The sequence below is a fragment of the Chelonoidis abingdonii genome, chromosome 3, assembly GCF_003597395.2.
Source record: "Chelonoidis abingdonii isolate Lonesome George chromosome 3, CheloAbing_2.0, whole genome shotgun sequence".
Taxonomy (NCBI): Eukaryota; Metazoa; Chordata; order Testudines; family Testudinidae; genus Chelonoidis; species Chelonoidis abingdonii.
This window is the reverse complement of record NC_133771.1, coordinates 133,321,316-133,342,970: the sequence shown is the minus strand read 5'-3', so window position 1 is coordinate 133,342,970 and position 21,655 is coordinate 133,321,316. Positions and strand designations below refer to the sequence as shown.

Sequence of the window (21,655 nt, the reverse complement as noted above, 5' to 3'; positions counted from 1 at the left end):
TTAAGATTCAAGGCTATTGTTTCTCTCCAACAGCTTTTAAAATAATGGATTCCGAGTCAGCAAAAAAAGTAAAGATTTTTTTTTAAAAATAGAAACATTCAGGCTCTTTCATTATAGATGCTACATGTTAGAATCAGATTACAGGAAAAGGGAAGAGGGGGGCATGTTATGCTTTGAGCGTTACACACATGTGCCAATATTTGCTATGATGTAATTAAAATAACCCTTTGAACGTTTTTTGAGTTCCGCCATAGTCATTGTTTTCAGGCTGCCCTGTTTGAAGTGTAAGTGATTTGCGGGCAGGACTTGAAAAGTTAAGACTGTGAACATTTGTTTAAACAAAGGGAAATTTATTACATCTCTGTAGTTGTGAGAACGTTTTACATTCCATCAAAGGCGTGTGTAGGAGAGCTCTGGCAAATCCCACAACAAATGCAGAGCTTGCTTTAGGAAGTGTGCATCGAACATTAAACAAATCAAGAGATAAAATAAATAACAAATTGGCTAGTAGCAATCAAAGACCTTTGCCTTAGCTTTGGGGAATGCTATAGCAATTTCACCCTGTATTTGTTTGTTTGCTTTTTGACAAATTAGGCTCTCCAATAGATAGGAAGTGGTGTTTAATTAACCATAATTATGATCATTCTGTCTGGTTTAATGCTGCTGTTTAATCCCCTGGATTGTTACTTTAAATAATGTATTTTCATTAGTAATTTAAAAGCCAATTCATCACCTGCTTCTGTCTCGTGTACATTAATAATGGTTACACAGCAACTGTCTTGTGGTATGCCTGATATAAAAGTAACCGGCAGTTCTATCCATAATGCCCTCCAGAAGTGAATTGTTAATTTAAAATTATATATAAATATAAATCCCTGCCAAAATAGCAACCTTCAATCCCTTCCCGTGGCCTTCCCAGTGCATCCTATCTGTTCAATATCTGTCTTGTTTTGACTGTAATGTCTCCTGGGTAGGGAGTCTATAACTGTGTCCTGTACAGCACCAAGCACACTGACTCTAATAAATAAAAATAGAAATCTAGGCCCCATTAATACCCTGACTGGTCTTGTCTTCTCTAGGAAAAAAGTTTTTGCTTGGCATTTGTTATAATCCTACTGAAGAGAAGGCAAATTGTAGTTTTAATGTGTCAGCTAATCAAGGTAAACCCGTGATTGCCAACTAAGGTTTACCTCAACCAGCAAATGTGATAAAATTACAACTGCTGGGGCTACTTTAGGTGGGTTAAAAACACATCTTTGCACTAGTGAAGAGAAGCTCTAAATGGGGGATAAGAGGTGCATAGGCTTTGTGTGAACCCTCTGCACAAGTGAGAATTTCAACCAGTCTGAATAAACAGGCTGTTTGCTGAATAGTTCCATGGGGAATCCTTCCACCCAGGTCACAGTGTCAGATGACCCTGGCTAGTATGTGTAGCCTTCAGGATGAAACTATAATAGCTGAAAATACAGCATGAAGAGGCAGAATGGAAAGAGCTCTGTTCAGTACTTACCTGCCTGTTGGAGGAAGTGCTTTCAGGATTACTTTTGGGGGCTGGTAGAAGAGAGGGAAAAAAATCATGAGAATAGCTTGCATGTTGTTTCTGTGCAATACTGAGTATGTTTTTCTTATTTTAGTGGGATAAACGATGTTCCCCTATTACAGAAATAACACCCTAAAGTGCTTTCCACTTAAAACCACTACTGTAATATTATAATCAGCAGTGTGCTGCACGTTACTGCAGAATATTGCAATGGTTGCTCGATAAGGAGTGGAGAATGCAGCTGAAGTGGAATGGAGATTTTTCTGTGCCATCTGCCTACATTGTAAAGCAATGTAAATTTGATCAAAGAAAAGTCACCACAGTGTAAATCTTGTGTCCATGTTGCTTGCTGCCTTTGAAGAATCTAGACCAAATCTGCATTTCTTGTCCACTCCAATGGCACAACTGAAATACAAGAACAGGGCCCACTGACGAAACCAAAATGCAGTGGAATGTCTTATCTAAACTGGCAGCACTGTGAAAATAACCAGTGACACTGACAAAGTGGGTGGCATCTCCTCAGAGACTCCAGAAAACCTGTGTAGAATCCTTGGTTTTAACTGACAGGAACTGCTGGAAATGGACCATGGTTCTGGGTATTTATAAGCAATGAGCAATCAATAATGAAATGCCCTGCATCACAAACTTTCCATGAGGCTATATGGTTGCTTTGCCTACAAGAGAGACTTGATCACTGATTTTCTATTAAGATGGACTTTGACAGAGAGGCAGTGTGGTGACAGCGGCAGGGGACACCTGCTTACTAATCCCATTGTTACATCAACTCCATGTGACCTTGGACAAGACATCTAGTGTTCTTTAAACAACAGCATCATGTGGTGACTTCTTCTCTTGTCTGCAATACTATGATTAGTGATAAGGTTACATTTAGTTCCAGATATGTGGAGATTAGATTAATGAACTTCCATTAGGCTAGTTCAATAAGGTTACATGAAAATGTTTTCCCTTTGCTTTGCCTAGTATATTTTCACTTGTATTGCTTATGGCAATAATAAGAGCATTCTAGAGAACAGGAAGCTCCTAAGAATGACATTTCATAATAGAGGCAATATAATTTAACATGTTTTCATAAGTGAGATCCTCCATTTCAAGCATCTCACTAAAAAGTGCATTTTCTGCTTTCTCCTCCTAATAAGAAAGTTGCCTCTTTATTGGAGTGACTTGAAAGCTGAATAACTGGATTGCTTCCCAGTAAATATCTGACATTTGTTCAGTGAGTGTTGTCATCTATTCAATTAATGTTGGACATCTCAAACTCATTTATTTATTGCTCTGGATTTTATTCTAATCTCCCTCAAGAACAAAGAGCATGGAAAACGGATGGCTGTCTGGAGGCGTTTCCTTTTATTTTTAAACACTACCCCACAGCGTATGCCCCACCACCCAGCAGGGATCATTATGATTTAATGTATAAAGGGGAATTTTGTCACTTGCCCGTAAGAGGCTATGAATAAGCATAGATCCGGATTGCTAATCTGAATGCAGGGAGGAAAGCAGGCTTCATGGAGTCTCAACTCCCACTGCCCTTGGAAGTGACTAGGTGGAGAGGGGGTACGGAGTAGATGGAATCTTAATTTTGACTCCCAACATGCTGGCCAGCAGAGTGAGCTGGTGTAATGGGGGAAGAAACATGTACCATGTAAATGGCTGCTGGAACTTGCTTCCTGCTGGAGCCAAGGGGAACCAAGGTAGGAACTGTGATTCTCTGGTTTTATATCTGTTGATAGAAGAAATGGTGCCCATGTGGCATGTGTAGCACCCATTCAAGATTATGGAATCACTTGTACACAGCAGGCCTAATTCCCCTCTCTTACACCAGTGTAACTCTGACTTCAGTGAAGTCATGCCCATTTTACACTGGAGTAAGTCAGAGAAGAATCAGGCTCATCAGTCAGGACATGTTCCCCAAATTGTACAAACTAGGAATTTATTTCTTTTTTTAAATTTTAAAGGTGAACCTTTAAAAACACACACACACACATTAAAAATGATTAGGGCTAGTGGGGAACTTATTTTTTCCTGCTGAAAAGAATTCAGTGGCTTTTTTTATTTTTGTCAAATTTTCTTTGACATTTTTGATTTGACAGAAAACCAGCAGTTTCCAGCAACCAAAATCCATTGAGTGGTCCATTGGGCAGAGCATAGGAGACTGAGTAAAGAAAACTGGGTTTTAGTCCAAGTCTTGTCATTGACTTGCTGTGTGTCCAGGGTCAAATCACTTAGGGCTTATCTTCACATACAGTGCTACAGGGGCGCAGCTGCACTGATGCAGCTGTAGCACTTTAGTGGAGACACTCCTATACTTGGGAGAGTTTCTCCTGTCAATGTAGTTAATTCACTCGCCTGAGAGGCGATAGCTATGTTGACGAGAGAATCTCTCCTGTCGACATACCTGTCTTCACAAGGCTAGGTTAGTATAACTACATCGCTCAGGGGTGTGGATTTTTCACCCTGAATGACACAATTATACTGATGTAAGCAGAGTCAGGATGAGCTGTACCCTGACATTTGGTGGTGAAGTATGGGAAGTGTGGAAAGAATGTCTGGAATGCAAAATCTCAAATATTTGCATAGGCTCGCCTAACCCATCCCAGACTGCCGAGCTGTGGGTGCTTTGTGACAGAAATGACTCAACCTCAGTTGGGTGGTACTTGCTAGACAAGGGACATGGGTTCCAAAACCCTGTGAAGGGAGAGAGGTTGGGGACAGGTACTTGTGCCTGGTGGTGCAGGCTCCTTGTGGAGCTAGAAGCATCAGTTGCACCTCCTCCTCTCTCCACTGTGGAATGTCAGAGTTGATTTTTTTTATTCCCTTAAGACTCTAGATACAGGTTGCTGAGCTGAACTCACTTTGGGCTAATGGTGCAATAGCACTGGGCTCCCCTACTATGTGCTGAGATCACAAAAGAGCTGAAATCACAAAAGAGCTGAAATTACTGAGCTGGGAGCACTGAGTACTGTGCTAACTAGTGGGGGAGCCTGAAGCTATACTGTGGAACAGAGCAGCTGGCGGAGTGGAGCAGTTTATGGGGATGGCTGGAGCGGACCACAGGACAGCTGGTGGAGTGGAGCGGCTGGCAGAGCGGAGTAGCTGTGGGGCGTGTGGAGCAGCCCACAGAGCGAGCGGAGCCGAGCAGTTTGCTGGGACAACTGGAGCAGCTCACGAGGCAGCTGGTGGAGCGGAGCAGTTTGTGAGGACGGCCGGAGGAGCAGAGTGGAGCGGCTGGTAAGGCGGAGCAGTTCGTGGAGAAGGCGGAAGCAGAACCCACGGAGAGGCAGGGCAGTTGGCCCTGGACCACGTAAGGTGCCCCTTTCACCCAGGCTGGGGGGAGGGACCTCTACAGATAGACTCTTGAATTCTGTGGTGGCATTGACCAGAGACTTTTGGGTTGTTGGACTTTGGAGTGATTGGACTTAAGACCCTAAGGGGAAAAGGACATTGCCAAATGTACTTGGGGGGGTGGTTATGGTTTGTGTTATAACTCTGTTTGTGGTGTTTCTCCAATGGGATGCCGCATTGTTTCCTTCCTTTATTAAAAAGATTTCGCTACACTCAGACTCCGTGCTTGCGAGAGGGGAAGTATTGCCTCCTAGAGGCGCCCAGGGGGGTGTGGTATGTAAGTGTCCCAGGTCACTGGGTGGGGGCTCGAGCCGGTTATGCCTTGTGTTATTGAAACGGAACCCCTGGATACTGAACCTGGCCCTTGTTGCTGCCAAGTCAGAGGGGCAGAAGGGTTACATTGATATAGGTCTGAAATGTAGACCTGGCCTTGGGGCCTGGTCCTCATTTAAACTAAGTCTGCTGTGCACTGCCTGGCAGTGCAATGGGGCCTTAAAGTAGATGTAAACGGGTAAATTGCTACATTTGCACCTTTGTACACAGCCAAAGGCATGTATAGCAGCCTTAGTGTAAATGGGAACCAGGCTGTTAACTTTCTATTTTGATCTCTGTAAGGTGGGAATAATGATGCTTTTGTATCTTTGCGCAATGATTTTTAGATCTGCTGTATAGGTGAAAAGTACTCAGTATTATTATTATTCACTCCACAGAAAATACGTTGGATTAGATATGTTTTACGAAATCCATTTGTTTGCTAATACCCAGTTTCCTTTATGACTGCAATCTACCGCGGTTACCCTATTTTCTCTGACCTACAATGTGTGGTCATGAATAAAAGCTGTATGGGGAACAATTTGTTTTTGACAGAAGTTTCCCAGTCAGCATGTTCTTCTCTTTCCTTATCACACTTGTGATAGTTTTGTTTACTGGTCTTTGACTAGGGTCCCTATTCTATGTTCTTAGAAATATTAAGCAAATTGTACAGCTATTCTCCAGTCACATTTTAATTATAGCCTCTTATAATACAAAACAAGTGTATAAACAGAGACTTTGTCTCCCACTTTCCAGCATTCTCAGGGATGATGTGGGTGATTTCCCCAGTGCTCCAAAGATCCTCAATTATTTGACTCCCTCTCCATCAATTCTCCAAGTCTCTGTGTACCAGCAACCTTTCTGTCTGCTTAATGGAGGGATGGACAGTCTTTCTTCAGAGCCATTCAGTGGTGCTCTAGAAATGGCTCGAGTAGCTACTAGAAAGTGAATTTCCTTCCATAGCAAGACACCAAAGAACAAGCAAATGTATCTTCATTGTAGCCAGAACATGTTCTGCTGGAGTGACTTTCTAGTGGGATTTAGTACTAACTTACCCTCTTTGCCTTCCTATCATGCAATAATAACTTCAACAGGTTAGTATTTGGTGATCAGAGAGAGAGGCTATTGCCTTTGTTGGAACTTGAACAGTTGACCATCTGATACAAAAGCACCAACCCTACCACTTGAACTAAAGTATCTCTATTAGCTAGTCATAGCTACCATCACTGTTTTTATACCTTTTGCAGGATTCCCAGAGGCTGTGGTCTATCAACTATAACCTTAATCTCTGCCAGATCAAAAAATCTAGTTAAAAGGAAAGTTAGAAAAGGTTCTTACTGTGGCGTTTCTTTGTGTCTGCTTTACCGTCTTCTTTTGTTACGCCCAGACAACCCATTAATTCTTGAACTGATAAGGATTTGTCATTGTTCACATCACAGTATTCTACAAACTTCTTCACACATTTTTTGGGCTTTGACTTTTTTCGCAGGAATCTCTTGAACGGCTTGATTTCCTTTTTGCCAATATCACCACTGGAATTTTTATCGAGTTGTTTGAAATACCAGTGGACCACTCTCTCTTCCAGAGTATGATTTGGATCAGGTTCTGAAAGCCTGCAATGCGAACAGAACATTACGCTTTACATTTGATCACACAGTCCTCTATGTTACTTATGAATTGTTAGATTAATATTAGTAGATAAGGGTATTTTAGTGAGGTAGGGTGACTTGAAAAATCATTTGTGACTAACTTTTGATGTCCCGAGGAGTCCAGTTTTACAAGAACTGAACATGAATACCATTATTATACAGTGATCACACTTAAATATTTTGGTGGTTTGAAAGTTTTTAAATGGTGAATCAGTAAAAATGTTCACATTGATGCAAACATTTTATAAATGACCGTTATAAATCACACATCCCTACCACTGGTGAGCTGAGACTGGAATTCTGGTTCTGCTGCAAATTCCAAGTCTCTGCCACCTAAATTAAAGAAGACTGTCCACAGAGGCTAACAATAGCAGGTCCCTTATATTCTGTGATGCAGCAACTAGAGGGCACCATCGCACAAATACACACAAAGCCAATCATGATTCAAGGATGCTGACATGAGCCAACGTCAGAAAGAAAATGCAGGCAGGCAGATGAGAATAAAGACAAATATGCATAATTTCCTGTTTCTCTGGGAAAGATGATGATGCTAAAATATCTTCTTGCCATAAAGAAGGGGAAGTACAGGAATTAATAATTCTTGTCTCTGTTATGATTTAAATATACAATCCCAGAAAATACATGGTTACCACAGAAAAATATTGAGTGTGTGTGTTGTGGAATCCAGAGGCTAGAAGCCATGGGGTCTTAGAAATGCTCTGTCTTCTCCAGAGAGAAGAGGAATGGTCACAGCATGATTGCTCTGCTGAAAAACATATACGAGATGTATGAATGGAAGGACATTACGTTGTATTAAAAGAAAGGAAGCAGTGTTCCACTCGGCATAAAAGCCACTTCTAAGATTTATGAATTGAAACTTCTCATTTACAAACTCCACACTGAGAAATGGAAGTTATTGGTTTCCTTCCCATAGCTTATTTAAAAATTCCCATTGCAAAGATTCAAATGAGGTGCTTAATGAACTGTCCTTATTGCATTTGACCATTATATTTTTAGCATCTCCTACTCTCATTGCTATTTCAACATGCTGAATGCTAAATTCTAGACTGAAGGTCAGAGTCTGCTTTCAGTTACATTTTTGGAAGCCCCATTGAAATCAATGAGGTGGCCAAGGTATAACCAATAACATAAGAACTGCCATGATGGATCAGACCAGTGGTCATCTAGCCCAGTATCCTGTCTCTGACAGTGGATAGTGCTGGATGCTTCAGAGGGAATGGAAAGAACAGAGCAATGTTCTCCCCTGTAGTCCAGTCCCAGCTTCTGGCAATCAGAGGTTGAGGGGCACCCAGAGGAGCATGGTGTTGCATCCCTGACCATCTTGGCTACTAGCCATTGATGGACCTATACTCCATGAACTTATCTAATTCGTTTTTGAATCCAGTTATAGTTTTGGCCTTCACAACATCCCTTAGCAACAAGTTTCATAGGTTGGCTCTGCATTTTCTGAAGAAACACTTCCTTATGTTTGTTTTAAACCTTCTGCCTACTAATTACATTGATAACTCTTCCCTATTCATTTTCTCCATTCCATTCATAATTTTATAGACCTCTATCATATCACCCCTTAGTCATCACTCTTCTAAGATGAACAGTCCCAGTCTTTTTAATCTCCCCTGCTATGGAAGCTGTTCCATATCCCTAATCATATGTGTTGCCCTTCTGTGTACCTCTTCCAATTTGAATATTTTTCTGTGAGGTGGGATAACCAGAACTGCACACAGCATTCAAAGGGTGGGCATACCATGGATTTACATAGTGGCATTATTATATTTTCTGTTTCATCATCTATCCCTTTCTTAATGGTTCCTAATTTTCTGTTAGCTTTTTTGATACTGCACATTGTTTTCAGGAAACTATCCACAACAACTCTAAGTTCTTTTTTGAGTGGAAACATCTAATTTAGACTGCATCACTTTTTAATTTACAGTTGAGATTATTTTTTTTCCAACATGGATGAGTTTGCGCCTATCAATAGTGAATTTCATCTGCCATTTTGTTTCCCAGTCACCCAGTTTTGTGAGATCCCTTTGTTACTCGTCATAATCAGCTTTGGACTTAACTGTCTTGAGTGATTTTGTATTGCATACAAATTTTGCCACTTCAGAATTAATCCTCATTTCCTAATCATTTACCACTTCCCATTTCCACTATTTCCACTTCCCATTATGAAAACTGACCATTTATTCCTACCCTTTGTTTCCTATCTTTTAACCAATTACTGATCCATGAGAGGACCTTCCCTCTTCTCTCATGACTGGTTAGTTTACTTAACAGCCTTTGGTGAGCAAAATATGGTCCTAATCTATTAATTTAGTCTAAAGCATATAAAGGAAAATCTGAAGATAGAACTAAATGGGTAAAGGATAGCACCATGGAGAGGAGAAGAACATCAAAACACAATGGCTTATTGGATCAGACCCTCAGTTTAGTCCAGTATCTTCACTCCAGCTGTGACCCACGATGGATATTTTAAAAGAAAGCATAAAATCCCCAGAATGCGTTTGAATAGCGCAATACTATAAATTTGTTCCTGACTCCAGGTAGGTAAGCAGCTTGTACCCAGAAGCCTGAAGATTGTTAGTATTTAGGCATTTTAAATCCTAGCTACTGTAGCTGCAGACCCCTATTTTTACAAGAAACAGACAAAATTGAAAGGAAAACAGCCCACTTTCTTCAAGTGAAGTTTAGTAAGAAAACAAAAAATTAGGACTGGGGTGATTTATTTGACCTGATGCTGTACTGATGATGAGAATTCAGACACCAAAACAACAACAACAAAGGTTTTAAGTTTCTGCCTTGTGGATACAGCCCATGATATTTTTTTCAGGAGACATTCCCTAACAGTTCTAATGGAATCTGTTTTCACTTCATGGAGACAGAAATAAAATTGCTTTTTAAAAGGGTTTTGTTTTGTTTTGTTTTTAAATTTCCAAATGCAATCAGAACTATTTTTAAAGGCACACACTACAGATCCATTTCCAATCACCCAAGTAAAACTCACCTGCTGGAAGACAACGATGGATCGGAGACTGCGTGGACCATATCGGTGGAGAGTGCATCCAGAACACTGGTCAGGAACTCATTCTTTTTGGCCCCTGGACAACCTAGGAGGGAAGCAGAGTTTCCTTTTTCTTCTGTTGTATTTTCCACATAACAATTTAACTCCAAAAGTATTTCTTTGTTAGAAATGGACCTGAACCAGAACACTATATTTAAGCCCTCCACATACTTTGGGCAAGTTCACATCCTGGTTTAGGTCGAAATGATGCATCAGAACCAGAAAACAGATCCAATGACCCTTGAAGTCAGGGAAGTCTGCATTCAGATCTAGCCCCCACGGTTTGGATGCTTCCCCTTTTATCTCAAGATTTTTTTTGTTTTGTTTTTTTAACACAAGTTCTCTGTTGGTGTGATACGTTGGAAAAAATCAGCCATTTGCCGTTTGTCCATCAGACAGCTTGACAATGCAGGGTACAAGCCAAGTAGCAATACCTTGGTTTTAGATGTCCTCTTTTGCTACTCTTGATCACCACCACTGTGGTCTACAGTTAATCTCTTTGTGCCTCATTTTGCCATTTGTGAAATGGGGATAATACTTCTTTTGTCTCACCTTTTGCCTGTTTCATCTATTTAGATTGTAAATTCCTCAGGGAGGGGACTGTCTCCTTTACAGCATTTAGCGGAATGGGACTTCTAGGTGCTCCTGTGATGCTACTTAATAACAATAAAGTCACTGCCTCAAGGAGCTAATGCTCTAAAATAGATTGACAGCACAGTTCAGAACTTCCGGTGCATAGTTCACTGGACAAAAATACACTGGAAAATCCAATCTCAAAGCAGTGCATCTGGAGCGTAGGGATTCAGCTGATAATCTGACAGTTGATGGCAGATTGATTTTTCACTTACACAATCCACCTGTTTCATTCCCCAGCCCTCCCCCACTCCGAGGATCTTGATCCAAACTTCATACTTTCTCCTATCTCTGTAAAGGCCTGAACTAATCTCCATCATGAGCCAAATACCCACATACTTTGCAGAGGTGACTGGGGACTGAAATCCATGTTTTGCAACTCAAACCTATCTTTAGTATATTAACGGTAAATACTTCAATGGAGGCCCAGTTACTCTAGTGTTTTTCCACAAAGCAGAAGAGGGGAATGCGTAGAAGGCTTGTGAGGAAGGAAGATGAGTGTATCAGCAGGGATTCATTACTTTATTACACTTCACAATGGCCCCCCAAGAAGAAGGTGGAATTATCTGAGATTGAAAAGCTCAACCTTGTCTGGCAAGTTATTGTCTAATATGTCCTGTGTTGATACAAGGAAATAAGCTGCTGTTATATTAGCCCTAAGCAGTGGCACAGTCAGAATGGGTTAAGCTGTTTTCCTGTTGTGTGCAGCAGCAGAAGCCACTGCCTATCATGTCTAACACATTTATGCAGTTACAAATTCCCTGTCTTATATATTTCCCCTTGGCACTGGGGCTATTTTATCAATATAAGATGCATGTAACAGGAATTCACTGAAGCAAGTTGTGTTATACTAAAGGCACATATCTAAAACCAGATGTGACTCTCTTAGAAGACTTCCTCTTTGCTTTAGTCATTCTCTACTTTTCGCTGAACACAATCTGAGAATGGAGGCACTGCTTACGGAAAATAAAATCACTAAGGAAGAAAAATTAGCAGAGTAAACAATAGCTTGAGAGGACTTGACCTCCGTGTGTCTTTCTTTCTCTCTCTCTTTCTTTTTGGCTTATTTTTAATATCCAAATCGGTTAATTTAGGAGCTACGTTTCAATTTTTTATGTCACTTTGTAACAACTTTGACACATCAGGAAGAAACAAAGATTATGGGTAGGAATGTTTTCCAGTGGCTGTCCATCCCGCTATCAGACACACATAATGTACACACACAAACTGAAAAATCAGACGTTAGCAATTCATATGAGGCAAAGCTGGACAAGAAAATAAATCAATGTCTTAATTCACAAGAAATTACAAAAACAAAAAACAAACAAACAAAAAATCCTCTCATAGTTACAGGCCAGCTACAGGCAATTTTGCTTAAAATGAACTGGGGTTCCTAATTGTGTGTTTCATAAAATTGTGAGAGCAGTTGGACAGTAATCTTTGTAAAGAAAAAACCTTACTGTTAAAACAAACTGTTGCTGTGAAACATTTTCAGTTATAACTCTGCTACTTAACATGAATTGAAACCACACAAAATCCTCACCACTTAAGCACAGAACAAATATTCAGTTTCTCCCAATTATAACTTTTGCTGATGTGAGGGCAGTTACACAGTAATCACAACATAGTGAAACCTCTGTTCTCTGCAGGTGTTATCAACTCAGAATAATTCTCTGGGGGCCTCATGCTGTGCTTTAATTTCCCACAAGCTTATGGCTAAAATGGCAGAGCTAGGGGGACATTTTGTTGGATTGTAATGAATAATTCACTTTCAGTGGACTGCATGCCGAAAGGGGAAGGCTAGTTTGTTTTGAAGGTCTTATGGCATTTACTATGGTATACTTGCTTCAATTTCTTTTTGTACTGCTGCCTATAGTGTGTGGGTTTGACAGCTTACATAAATAATTTGTTGTTAAAGGATTGAATTTGAAACCACATGGTGTTATACTCCAAGGATAGGCCTCGGAGACAAGAGTTCAGAGATGTAACACAGAATTAAGTGTTTACTTTAGGGATAGTTTTACCCACAATTACGTTCTCCAGTCAAATATAGAATAGTCCTTAGAAACCTTGAACCATCCAATATGTACCACACATGACAGGAACACACAAACACCTCACTTCAGTTAGAAACAACAATATAAAAGCAATTAAGCAAAATTTATTTTATATTTATGCATACACGCAAGTGTGTGCACACATACACACATCTCTGTATAAATATGTCTCCCCTTAGAATTAGCTCTGTGGAGTACCAGCCTTAGTGAGATAAAGTAGAGTATTCTCAATCTCAAAAGAAAGGCTTTTGCAGAACCCTTACAGGAATGAGCAGAAAAGTGTGTTTGTTCACTGCTGTAAAAATGTCTAAATGGTAAAAAAAAGATAATTAGAGACAGGAGTCATTTGCTGTATTCACACTAATCATCCTGGTGCATCAGCAACGGAGGAAATTGTATCTTGAGTTATTTGTCTCAAGTCTGATAGCATTTAACTTGAGCATGAGGATTTTTTATTCCCTTTTGTTTGTTACTATTAACATAGGGCTAAATCTCGTCCCTAGAAGCTAGTACCCAACACTTACTGAAATCCCTTTGAAGATTATAGATGCTTTTCCATGTGACAAGACTTAAACAACGGGCCAAAGGCTCTTGTCACTTGTACCTATGTAGCCCCCTTGACTTCAGTGGGGTTGCACAAGTATAACGGAGAGTAAAGTTCGGCAGAGCATGCTTGTTAGTTTTGGTAGTTTTATATAAAAGATTGGAGGTTTGCTTTTGTTCAGGTAAGTAATGGAAAATTCCTGTCTGTCTAGGAACTTTGTGTGACCTGTATCCGTGTGGTATTTGAGCACCTCCTAATTTGTGTGTCTTGGTTCAATGCCTTAACCACAAACCCATCCTTCTTCCCTTTTGGTGAAGTTTACCTGTAGTGTAGAGGGACACGTGAGGTCATTCTCAGCACTTAAACCCTGCAGAGGGGTCATACTAGAGATGGACTGGACACTGTTGAGTCTCTGTGCCAACCCCATGTGGTCCAGTGCATAAGGATGCAGTGAGATAGGATGGGGGTGAGCCAGATGAGGGCTATAGATCCACTATGCCTTAAAATTCAGTGGCCCCAGTATCTCACACATATGGCACAGACAGGCCAGGCTGCTAACCCTAGGCTGGGAGGTAGATTTCAACTCTCTAATAAACCTAGGTGTTTTGCGGATTTTATGTGAATTTTCTTTGTCTTCATTTAAGAAAACTAGAGAGAACAGTAAAGTGAGAGGTAGTAAAAGAAATATCTTTTAGGCTCATATATTAAAATCCAAAATATTTAGAGCTTGGAAAATATATGTCTAATTTTGTTAGTCCAAGTTCATTAGACAGACTACTATGTTACTTATATAGTTAAATACACTAAAATTAAGGTGTGATGGGAATAACAGAAGAGATGAGCCAATGAATTAGTTTTTGCAAGTGATGAAATGTTGAAGTTGGACAAAGACATTTTTGATAATGGCAAAAGCAGTTTGCTGAGAGTATATTTTAGCACTATTATTATTCTGGTTATGCAATAAAAGAAGAATCATTAAAATACAATATAAAGTAAAGAGCGTGAAAAACTGTTTTCTTGCCTTATATGATGATGAAGGTTAGTGATGCTACTGTCTCTGACTTTTCAAGGATATAATTTTGAGGATAGAGCATAGGTGAATGGGACTGAAATATAAGAAGTTTCTCAACTGTCACGTAAAATTCAAAGCAAAACTTGAAAAATTTGGCTCACTTTATTTGTAATTTTTTTTTTGACGCACTTCTGTTTTCCTGGTTCTAGCTGGAAATTGAACCAAAAGTACTGACCTACTCAGAGGAAACACTATTCTTGCTTTACTCTATGCTTGATTGGAAACAGGGTGTTTTGGAAATTGTTTGAGGCAGTGACTTCCTACACAATATCCAGCCCAGTTATGCAGTTCTTAGGGGTCTGGATTGTTTGATGAAGCATCTGATATATTGAATGCTTATGTTTAGACAAAATGAACCCAAGCTCCTGACATTTTGAGGTTCATCCAGTATTAAATGGAATATAAACTGCAATCTACCCACATGGATCCAATTGCAGGACTGGGACTGCAGTTTATTTTTCTGAAGCTATAGCATGGTGAGTAGGTCAGTTAACAGAGCAAACGTGATACAGAACAATCATAAGGCCCAGGAAAGAAAAATAACTAGGTGCCATTTTTACAGGATTACATTTGTCGGATATACTGTATTTCAAAATCACCTGTCACTGAAGTATGCAAGTGCCATTTCTGATCATAACCACACTTTGTCAAATTCAGTTTAATAAAAGCACCTCAGCTAGCTGATCCTCTGTGTTGTCACTTAGGATGTCAATTGTTAGGAATGTCAATGTTATTTTGGGTGTTGCAATACAGTAACTACATTTCAATTAAAAACAATTTACTACTTTTAAATTACTTAGATATTTTTGTCAGATGGCTATTTCCTTTTAGGAGATGAGTACAAAATAACCACAACAATAATAATAAATAATAAATTACAACAATTTAAATATCCATCAAGAAAGAAAAGCAATTACAAAACAGTATGTTGTTGTAATTCCGGAAATGACATGAGTAGCAAGGTGCACAGTTCTGTAGGGAAATGGGAAAATGGAAGTGTAGGGAAATGCTTAGTGGGGATGATTTCCACATTAATTAATTAGCTTAAGCAGACTACTTCTTGGAAACCTGCAGGAAAAATGTGCCCTTTGCTGCAAAGTGATATTGTGCTTTTACCTCCCTGGATATCTCTGACTAAGCGAGACTTTTTCCACTGCAGATGTGAGAATCCCAACTGCACCCATCCTTTGCTAACACAAGCCACAAAAGACTGTATTCAGATACTGGTAATCATCTGCCTTTAAACCAACAGTATGGAGGAAGTTCAGAGTAAAGTTCTCAAACTGATTCAGCCCAGAAATATTTGCAAAGATGGTAGCTTTGCTTCAAGATGTGCTGTCTAGAAACGTGTCCTGGGCAACAGCTGAGCCCTCCTACTAGACTATGATCCCCATGTGTTGCAGCACAGTACGGTGTGGCATGTAAAATCAGCCACTAGTTAAAGATCCTTGCAATACCTCAGCAGTCTGGGCAGGGGGGAGTATGTTTTATGGATGTTTTCAGACCCATATAGGAACTGCCTTTTTTGTGAATGGAAATTGGATATGGGGCAAACCCTGCCGCATACCACAAATGGGGGGAGTTCCACAGATGCAGCAAAATGGGTGCAATTCTGCTGCTAAAGTGGAAGCAGAATTTTTTGGAACCAACAAAGAATGTCTTCACACTTTGTGCCATGTGGATTCCAAACACACTATTGGACAAGAGTAGGGTGAGTTGGGGCAGGAGTCGGGGAGACAGATGTGAGACAAGAGGTATATGGTAGCCACATGGTGCCCTGGGGGTGGGAGAGGGGAAGGATAGATATCGTCCACTTGATAAACAACAATACCCTGGCCAACTGTCTGCTTAATTTATGTTAAAATGTTTAAAATAGCCAAAGTTATGAATCAATTCCTCAAATTCATGTTTTAAAATTGAAACCATTTCTACGACCAAAAGACATCTGAAACTTATTTCCCACCAATTTCAATCATAGTATGACTGTGGAGGGACAGGGGAGGAGGGGAGAGACACATTGCTCCCAGGCCAATGAGTTATAGACTGAATTTTACTCCAGAGTGAGTTTTTGCAGCACTAATTAAAACAGGGATTTACAAAATGGAAATGCTGACAGAAACTGAGCTAAAGCAAGAGCTAGCAGGAAACACTAAAATGTTACTTTACCATGGAATGGGCTAATCCTTGGAAATCTGAAGTGATATAGCTTTAGCTTGGAGCTGGCATTTGTGTTACCTTCATGGATACCTGACACTACATTCGACAGCTTGTGGTTTCAGGTCTCAGTGGCTAATCTTTAGTTAAAGAAAAGAAACTGTGAAATGACTAAAACAAAGGAACAAAGAAAAGTCCTACAGTTGCTCAGTGCAGTGGTTTTACAGGATGGGATCTTACGCAGTATTGACAGTACCTCAGCTCCCCCTGAGGTCAAAGAGAGTTGAGGGCGCCTTGGCATGTTGTGGGATCAGGGACTACATCAGTACACAGAATTCATTTGAAAGAAAATGAAGATCAACTAACTAATCAGCATCCAAATAACTACTGCAGGGCACTAACTGAGGTCTGGGTAATTGCGTTGGGCTTTCAAACTAGCCTTTGAAAATCGGCACATGTGTGGAATGGATCCCTGGAGCCAAATACAATATGGTGTACTTTACTGAACAATAAAGTGATGTTTGCATCACACTGGGTGTCTGACTTTTACCCACAAAAAGCAGGGAAATTCTGAGTTAAATCTGACACTGTCCTTAGCTTGGCTACTGTGCAATAAGAATTAAATAAATGGATACATACTATTTGGCAGCTAAGATCCTGCAATGACAGAAGCACAATAAGGTAAATTACAGATGGAGATGAATGAAATTATGGTTCTAAAGTGTATGTCTGCCAGGCTGCAGTGCCGCTGACATAATGTGAAGTAATTTATGGTGTGCAGTTTATTAAATGTCTCAGATAGTATTACAGTAGGATGATCCAATTACATGATGGCAATCCATTACGGATTACTAGGATGCTTTCTCCATTAGACCACTAATCTGTATGTTAGGTTAACTGCACCTCCTTGCATCTTCTCAGTGGGAATGTCCTTCAGCAATACTAATTGTTGCATTTATTCCTGCATGCGTGCATAATAGCGCCTTCCCAACATCTTCAGCAACAGTATCAGTTTTAAAACTGGTGGCACCTTCAAACACAGTGATGCTGGGCAGGTGCAACATTCAACAGTACTGAGGGAAAGGAAGCGAAGAAAGAAAGGAGAAAACTGAGTTGGGCATACTGTGTGGGGGTGGAGGACAGAGAAATCATGAAAGAGTGGCATACTCATTTCAGTATAAAATGCTTTTCATTTAGTTAACATTGACCCTTTACCAACTTGACTAATGAATATAAAGGCATTTTATACCAAAATAAGAGTATCCATATAGATTTAAACTGAAATAACTCAGGGTATGAAATTATAACTGATATTTTTGGTTCCATTCAGCAGGTACATAAGCCCTAAATTACAAGTGCATGCTAAACCAATACAAGCCAGGTTTAAATTGCAGTGAATGTTTACACACAAGGTTGTGCAATGTCAAAAGCTAATCTACTCCTTGGTCAAAAACTGAAGGTGCCAGAAGCAACACAGAATCAGCAAAAGCCCCTAAACCTTTAAACATGTTTAAGCCTGACTTGTTTCAGTTTAGCTCGTGCCTGCTAATTACAGGGGATATTTAAGAATAGATATATTCATTGGCACAACTACTGGAGGAGATGAGGGGAACATGTCTCTTCACATTTGTACATCTTGATTTCCCCTACGGGCTGCTACAGTTCTCAGTACAAGTCCCCATATTTTTTTTGTGTGTGGTTTCAGGTCTGTATTCAAATACATTCATATGGGGGAAGGCAGTTACTGTACCTTACCTAATATACAGTGAACTAGCTTTGTATGTATTCAGTCCTTTTGCATTAAAGAATTTCTAAAGCTTTATAGAATCAGGCCCCAATGGTCAAATTTTTCATGAAGTTCAGTCTTGATCTGAAATGCTTTTATTTGGAATCGGGAGTCCAGATGTAATAGACCCATTCAGATAACATTATTATGATTAGAAATACATATTTCTTTTCTCCAGTGTACTGTGGTTTTATTCTCTGCTTTCCTGGGGAGATTTTGCATGGGCTGACCTTAGAGAATCAGACCACTGTGCATCTGTTCACATTGCCTCTTCCCCCTCCAACCTTCCTCATGAAGTAACTATTACATGAAGTCTGCCTGCATGACACCCCACAGCTAGAGATGAATGATAGCTAGCAACAATAAAGCATTCACCCAGATGCTTAGTGAGGTTTCTAAGCTCAAAGCACAAGCAGCTGAGGAATTTGAAAAAACAAGGTTTCACTGTAGAATAAGCAGCCAGCTTTTATTCTCCCAGAACACTCGCGCTTCCCAAATGACCCTGGTTTCACCAAGCCACCTGCCTCTGTCAGGAAAATTAATGAACTTCAAAAGTAAATACAACTTGAGATGAACAGCAAGCCCTGTTTTCATAAACACTAGAAATGCCAGCACCACAGTAGTACATTTTTTCTTAAACAAGCCATAAAGAGAGCTATAAGTAAAAACATGGCTTCTGGACCTTACATTCACTGCCACTGTATTGTCCATTAATCTTTTTTATAGATTCAGCTGCCAAGTTAGCTGTATGTCTGTGCAATACAGGATTTGATCCAGCATTTCACTCCCATAGAACTGTGTTTACTGTTAATATAGGAGTCAAGATGTATATTTCAAAAGATTAATTCTTATGGATACTTCAGACAAATAATTTATGTAGTCCCTACTGGGTTAAACATTTCGCAAGGACAACACATTTCCTGAACAAAATCTTACATATCCAATGAGCTTAATCTGCATAGCCCTGCCCATAAAACATTTATAGATCCTTTCTAAAACATTCGTGTAAATTAGATATGCAGAATGGTAGAAGGTAATGAACTGGCCACGTATGTGAGTTTGATGGCTCTGTTTGCCCTAATTCTTAAAAAAAAAAAAAAAACGGCAGCGGCAGCAAGAACAAAGTGAGAAGACAAGTAGGGACAAAAAATTACAACAAAGGACATGTCACCAAAAGATGAGGATTGCTGACACATAGAAATATATATATCAACAATTGTCACTACAATTTATTGTCCACAACAAATAGTAAGTAGGTCAACCCCACTGTTCAGAGTGAGAAAACATGTTTCTTTTCTCCTGAAAAAAATTAGGAAGAGAAAAAAGGAATTAAGGGAACAAAAACTGATTTTGGCAGGAAAACCGAGGCATGTATCTTGATTTCCATGGGAGCTGGATCAAGCTGACAATTTGACATCAGGGTTGTATATTTAGTGCTAATTATTTTTATCTGTGACTCTGGTTAAAATCAATACGGCCATGTCAATGCTAGCTAGGGCATGAACTCTCCTTAGGTGCTGTTTATGTAGTTCCGATAATCTCAGTCCCTAGGATTCCAGAGCAGTTATGAAAACTTTTATCCCATTAAATGACTAAAGAAGGACAGTTATAGTTATGAGAAACTCCTAATTAGCTGAGTGCCAAGAGCTTAGTCGGCCCCATGTTGTACGCACACATTCTTCCTTCCAAATGCACAGATTATTATTAGAAGCATCAACTCATATTTTTAGGAAGAGAGGTTCCTGACTTTTAACCAAAAAAAATGTTGACAAGCCACAGTGATGACTGGAAAGTTAAATGCACCTTCACACTTCAATATGCCAGCCTTTGTTAACTGGTTTCTCCCAATCACGCTGTACTTTGTGACCGATAAACACTAATGGGACAGATTCATCCCTGCAGAAACAAGTGCAGAAACATCAGAGTGCACCCAGTGGTGCCTACAGGAAAGCTGTGCCTATAGATGATATTCCTATGCCTTCCCTGGTGCAGAAGCATCTTAAATTCCCACCTGCAGCTACATGGGAGCCCCTTTGGTTGCGGTTCCCACGAAGATACAGAGAGCAGTACATCTCTCAGACAACCTGGCCTTGCTCACTCCTAGGCTGGCCTTAGCCATATTTGGAGCAAGTGCTGGCTGGCTCTAAGCCCCCTGCTGTAGCAGGAGTTGTGGATAGCTTGTACCTCTATAATCCCACTGCAGGCAGACTTTCCACTGTTAGGGGCCAGTAAGCTGATTTTTGCTCAAATAAGCTGGCAGAACCCAGAGAGTGAGTCTGGCCCACTATATTTAAATCTTGGAAAATTCAGTGTAGATATTCCAAACTCCTGCACCACCACTGCAAATAAATAAAATAAAAAATTAGCAGTCTTTTTCTGAGGCATTGTTTGCTTTGTACCCTTATAATTCTGGACAAACGGTGCCATTGGAGGTTCACAAAATGATCCCATTTATTCCTGGCCTTCTGTGAGTATTTCACTGTTAAAAATTGATGCAAATACAGCGAATATAACAGAGTCCTCCACTGTTTATAATTGACTCTTTGTAGGGGGGGCTGCATATGCAGGGCCAATTTCTGCTTTCATTTACACCAGTGTAAATCCTGAGCAACTTCACTGACTACAATGGAATTATTCTCAATTCAGAGCAATGTAAACAGAAGCAGAATTTAGCCCATCCTTTTTACATTTCTATAACTGTGGAAATGAATAAAAAGAAGATTATAACAATGGGGTGGATTATATACAATAAAAAGCAAGTAGCTACCAACCATTCCAGTAAACCCATATCTAGTGAGCTGATTACAAAGCCACTGTTGAGAGAGAGAGAGTGTATATAGAATATCAGGGTTGGAAGGGACCTCAGAAGTCTAGTCAAGTCATCTAGTCCAACCCCCTGCTCAAAGCAGGACCAATCCCCAGACAGATATTTGCCCCAGATCTCTAAGTGGCCCCCCTCAAGGATTGAATTCACAACTCTGGGTTTAGCAGGCCAATGCTCAAATCAATACACACACGTCTACGTATATTTTATAATCGTTTGGATTTAGGGCCTAGCTAAGGTGGTAACAATAAATGGAATTTCTAAGAATTCTGAGGTGATGGTGGATTTGAGATAAGGCAGTGTGCTGAGTCCACTTCTCTCCAGTCTTGGTATGGAGTTAATAAGTAGAACAGCCACAATACAGAGAAAACTAACGTATGCAGATGATCTGGCCATTTTGGTTGACAGCAAAGAGGAATAGGTAACTATGGTATCTGAGTAGGCATCTGTGTTTGAAGATCATGGTTTAAAGGTAAATACAAAGAAAACTGAACTTGTGCAAATAGAGAGGGTGGAAGAAGAGATCTTGATTAAATCATTAGAATCATAGAAAAGTAGTGCTGGAAGGGGCCTCGAGAGGTCATCAGGTCCAGCCCTTTAGGATCAGGTGAACCCAGACCATTCCTGACAGATGTTTGTCCA

At 40.0% G+C, this 21,655-nt stretch overlaps 1 protein-coding gene across 1 annotated transcript in view; it reads right to left on the bottom strand.

The window, feature by feature from the left end:
- Nucleotides 1-21,655, bottom strand: part of SMOC2 (SPARC related modular calcium binding 2) — a 184,152-nt gene that overhangs the window by 2,864 nt on the left and 159,633 nt on the right. The window contains exons 10-12 of the mRNA XM_032780989.2: nt 9,887-9,989; nt 6,551-6,825; nt 1,511-1,551 (exon numbers count right to left, since the gene is read on the bottom strand). Coding sequence (XP_032636880.1) covers nt 1,511-1,551; nt 6,551-6,825; nt 9,887-9,989 — 419 coding nt within the window. The remainder of the gene's footprint in view (nt 1-1,510; nt 1,552-6,550; nt 6,826-9,886; nt 9,990-21,655) is intronic.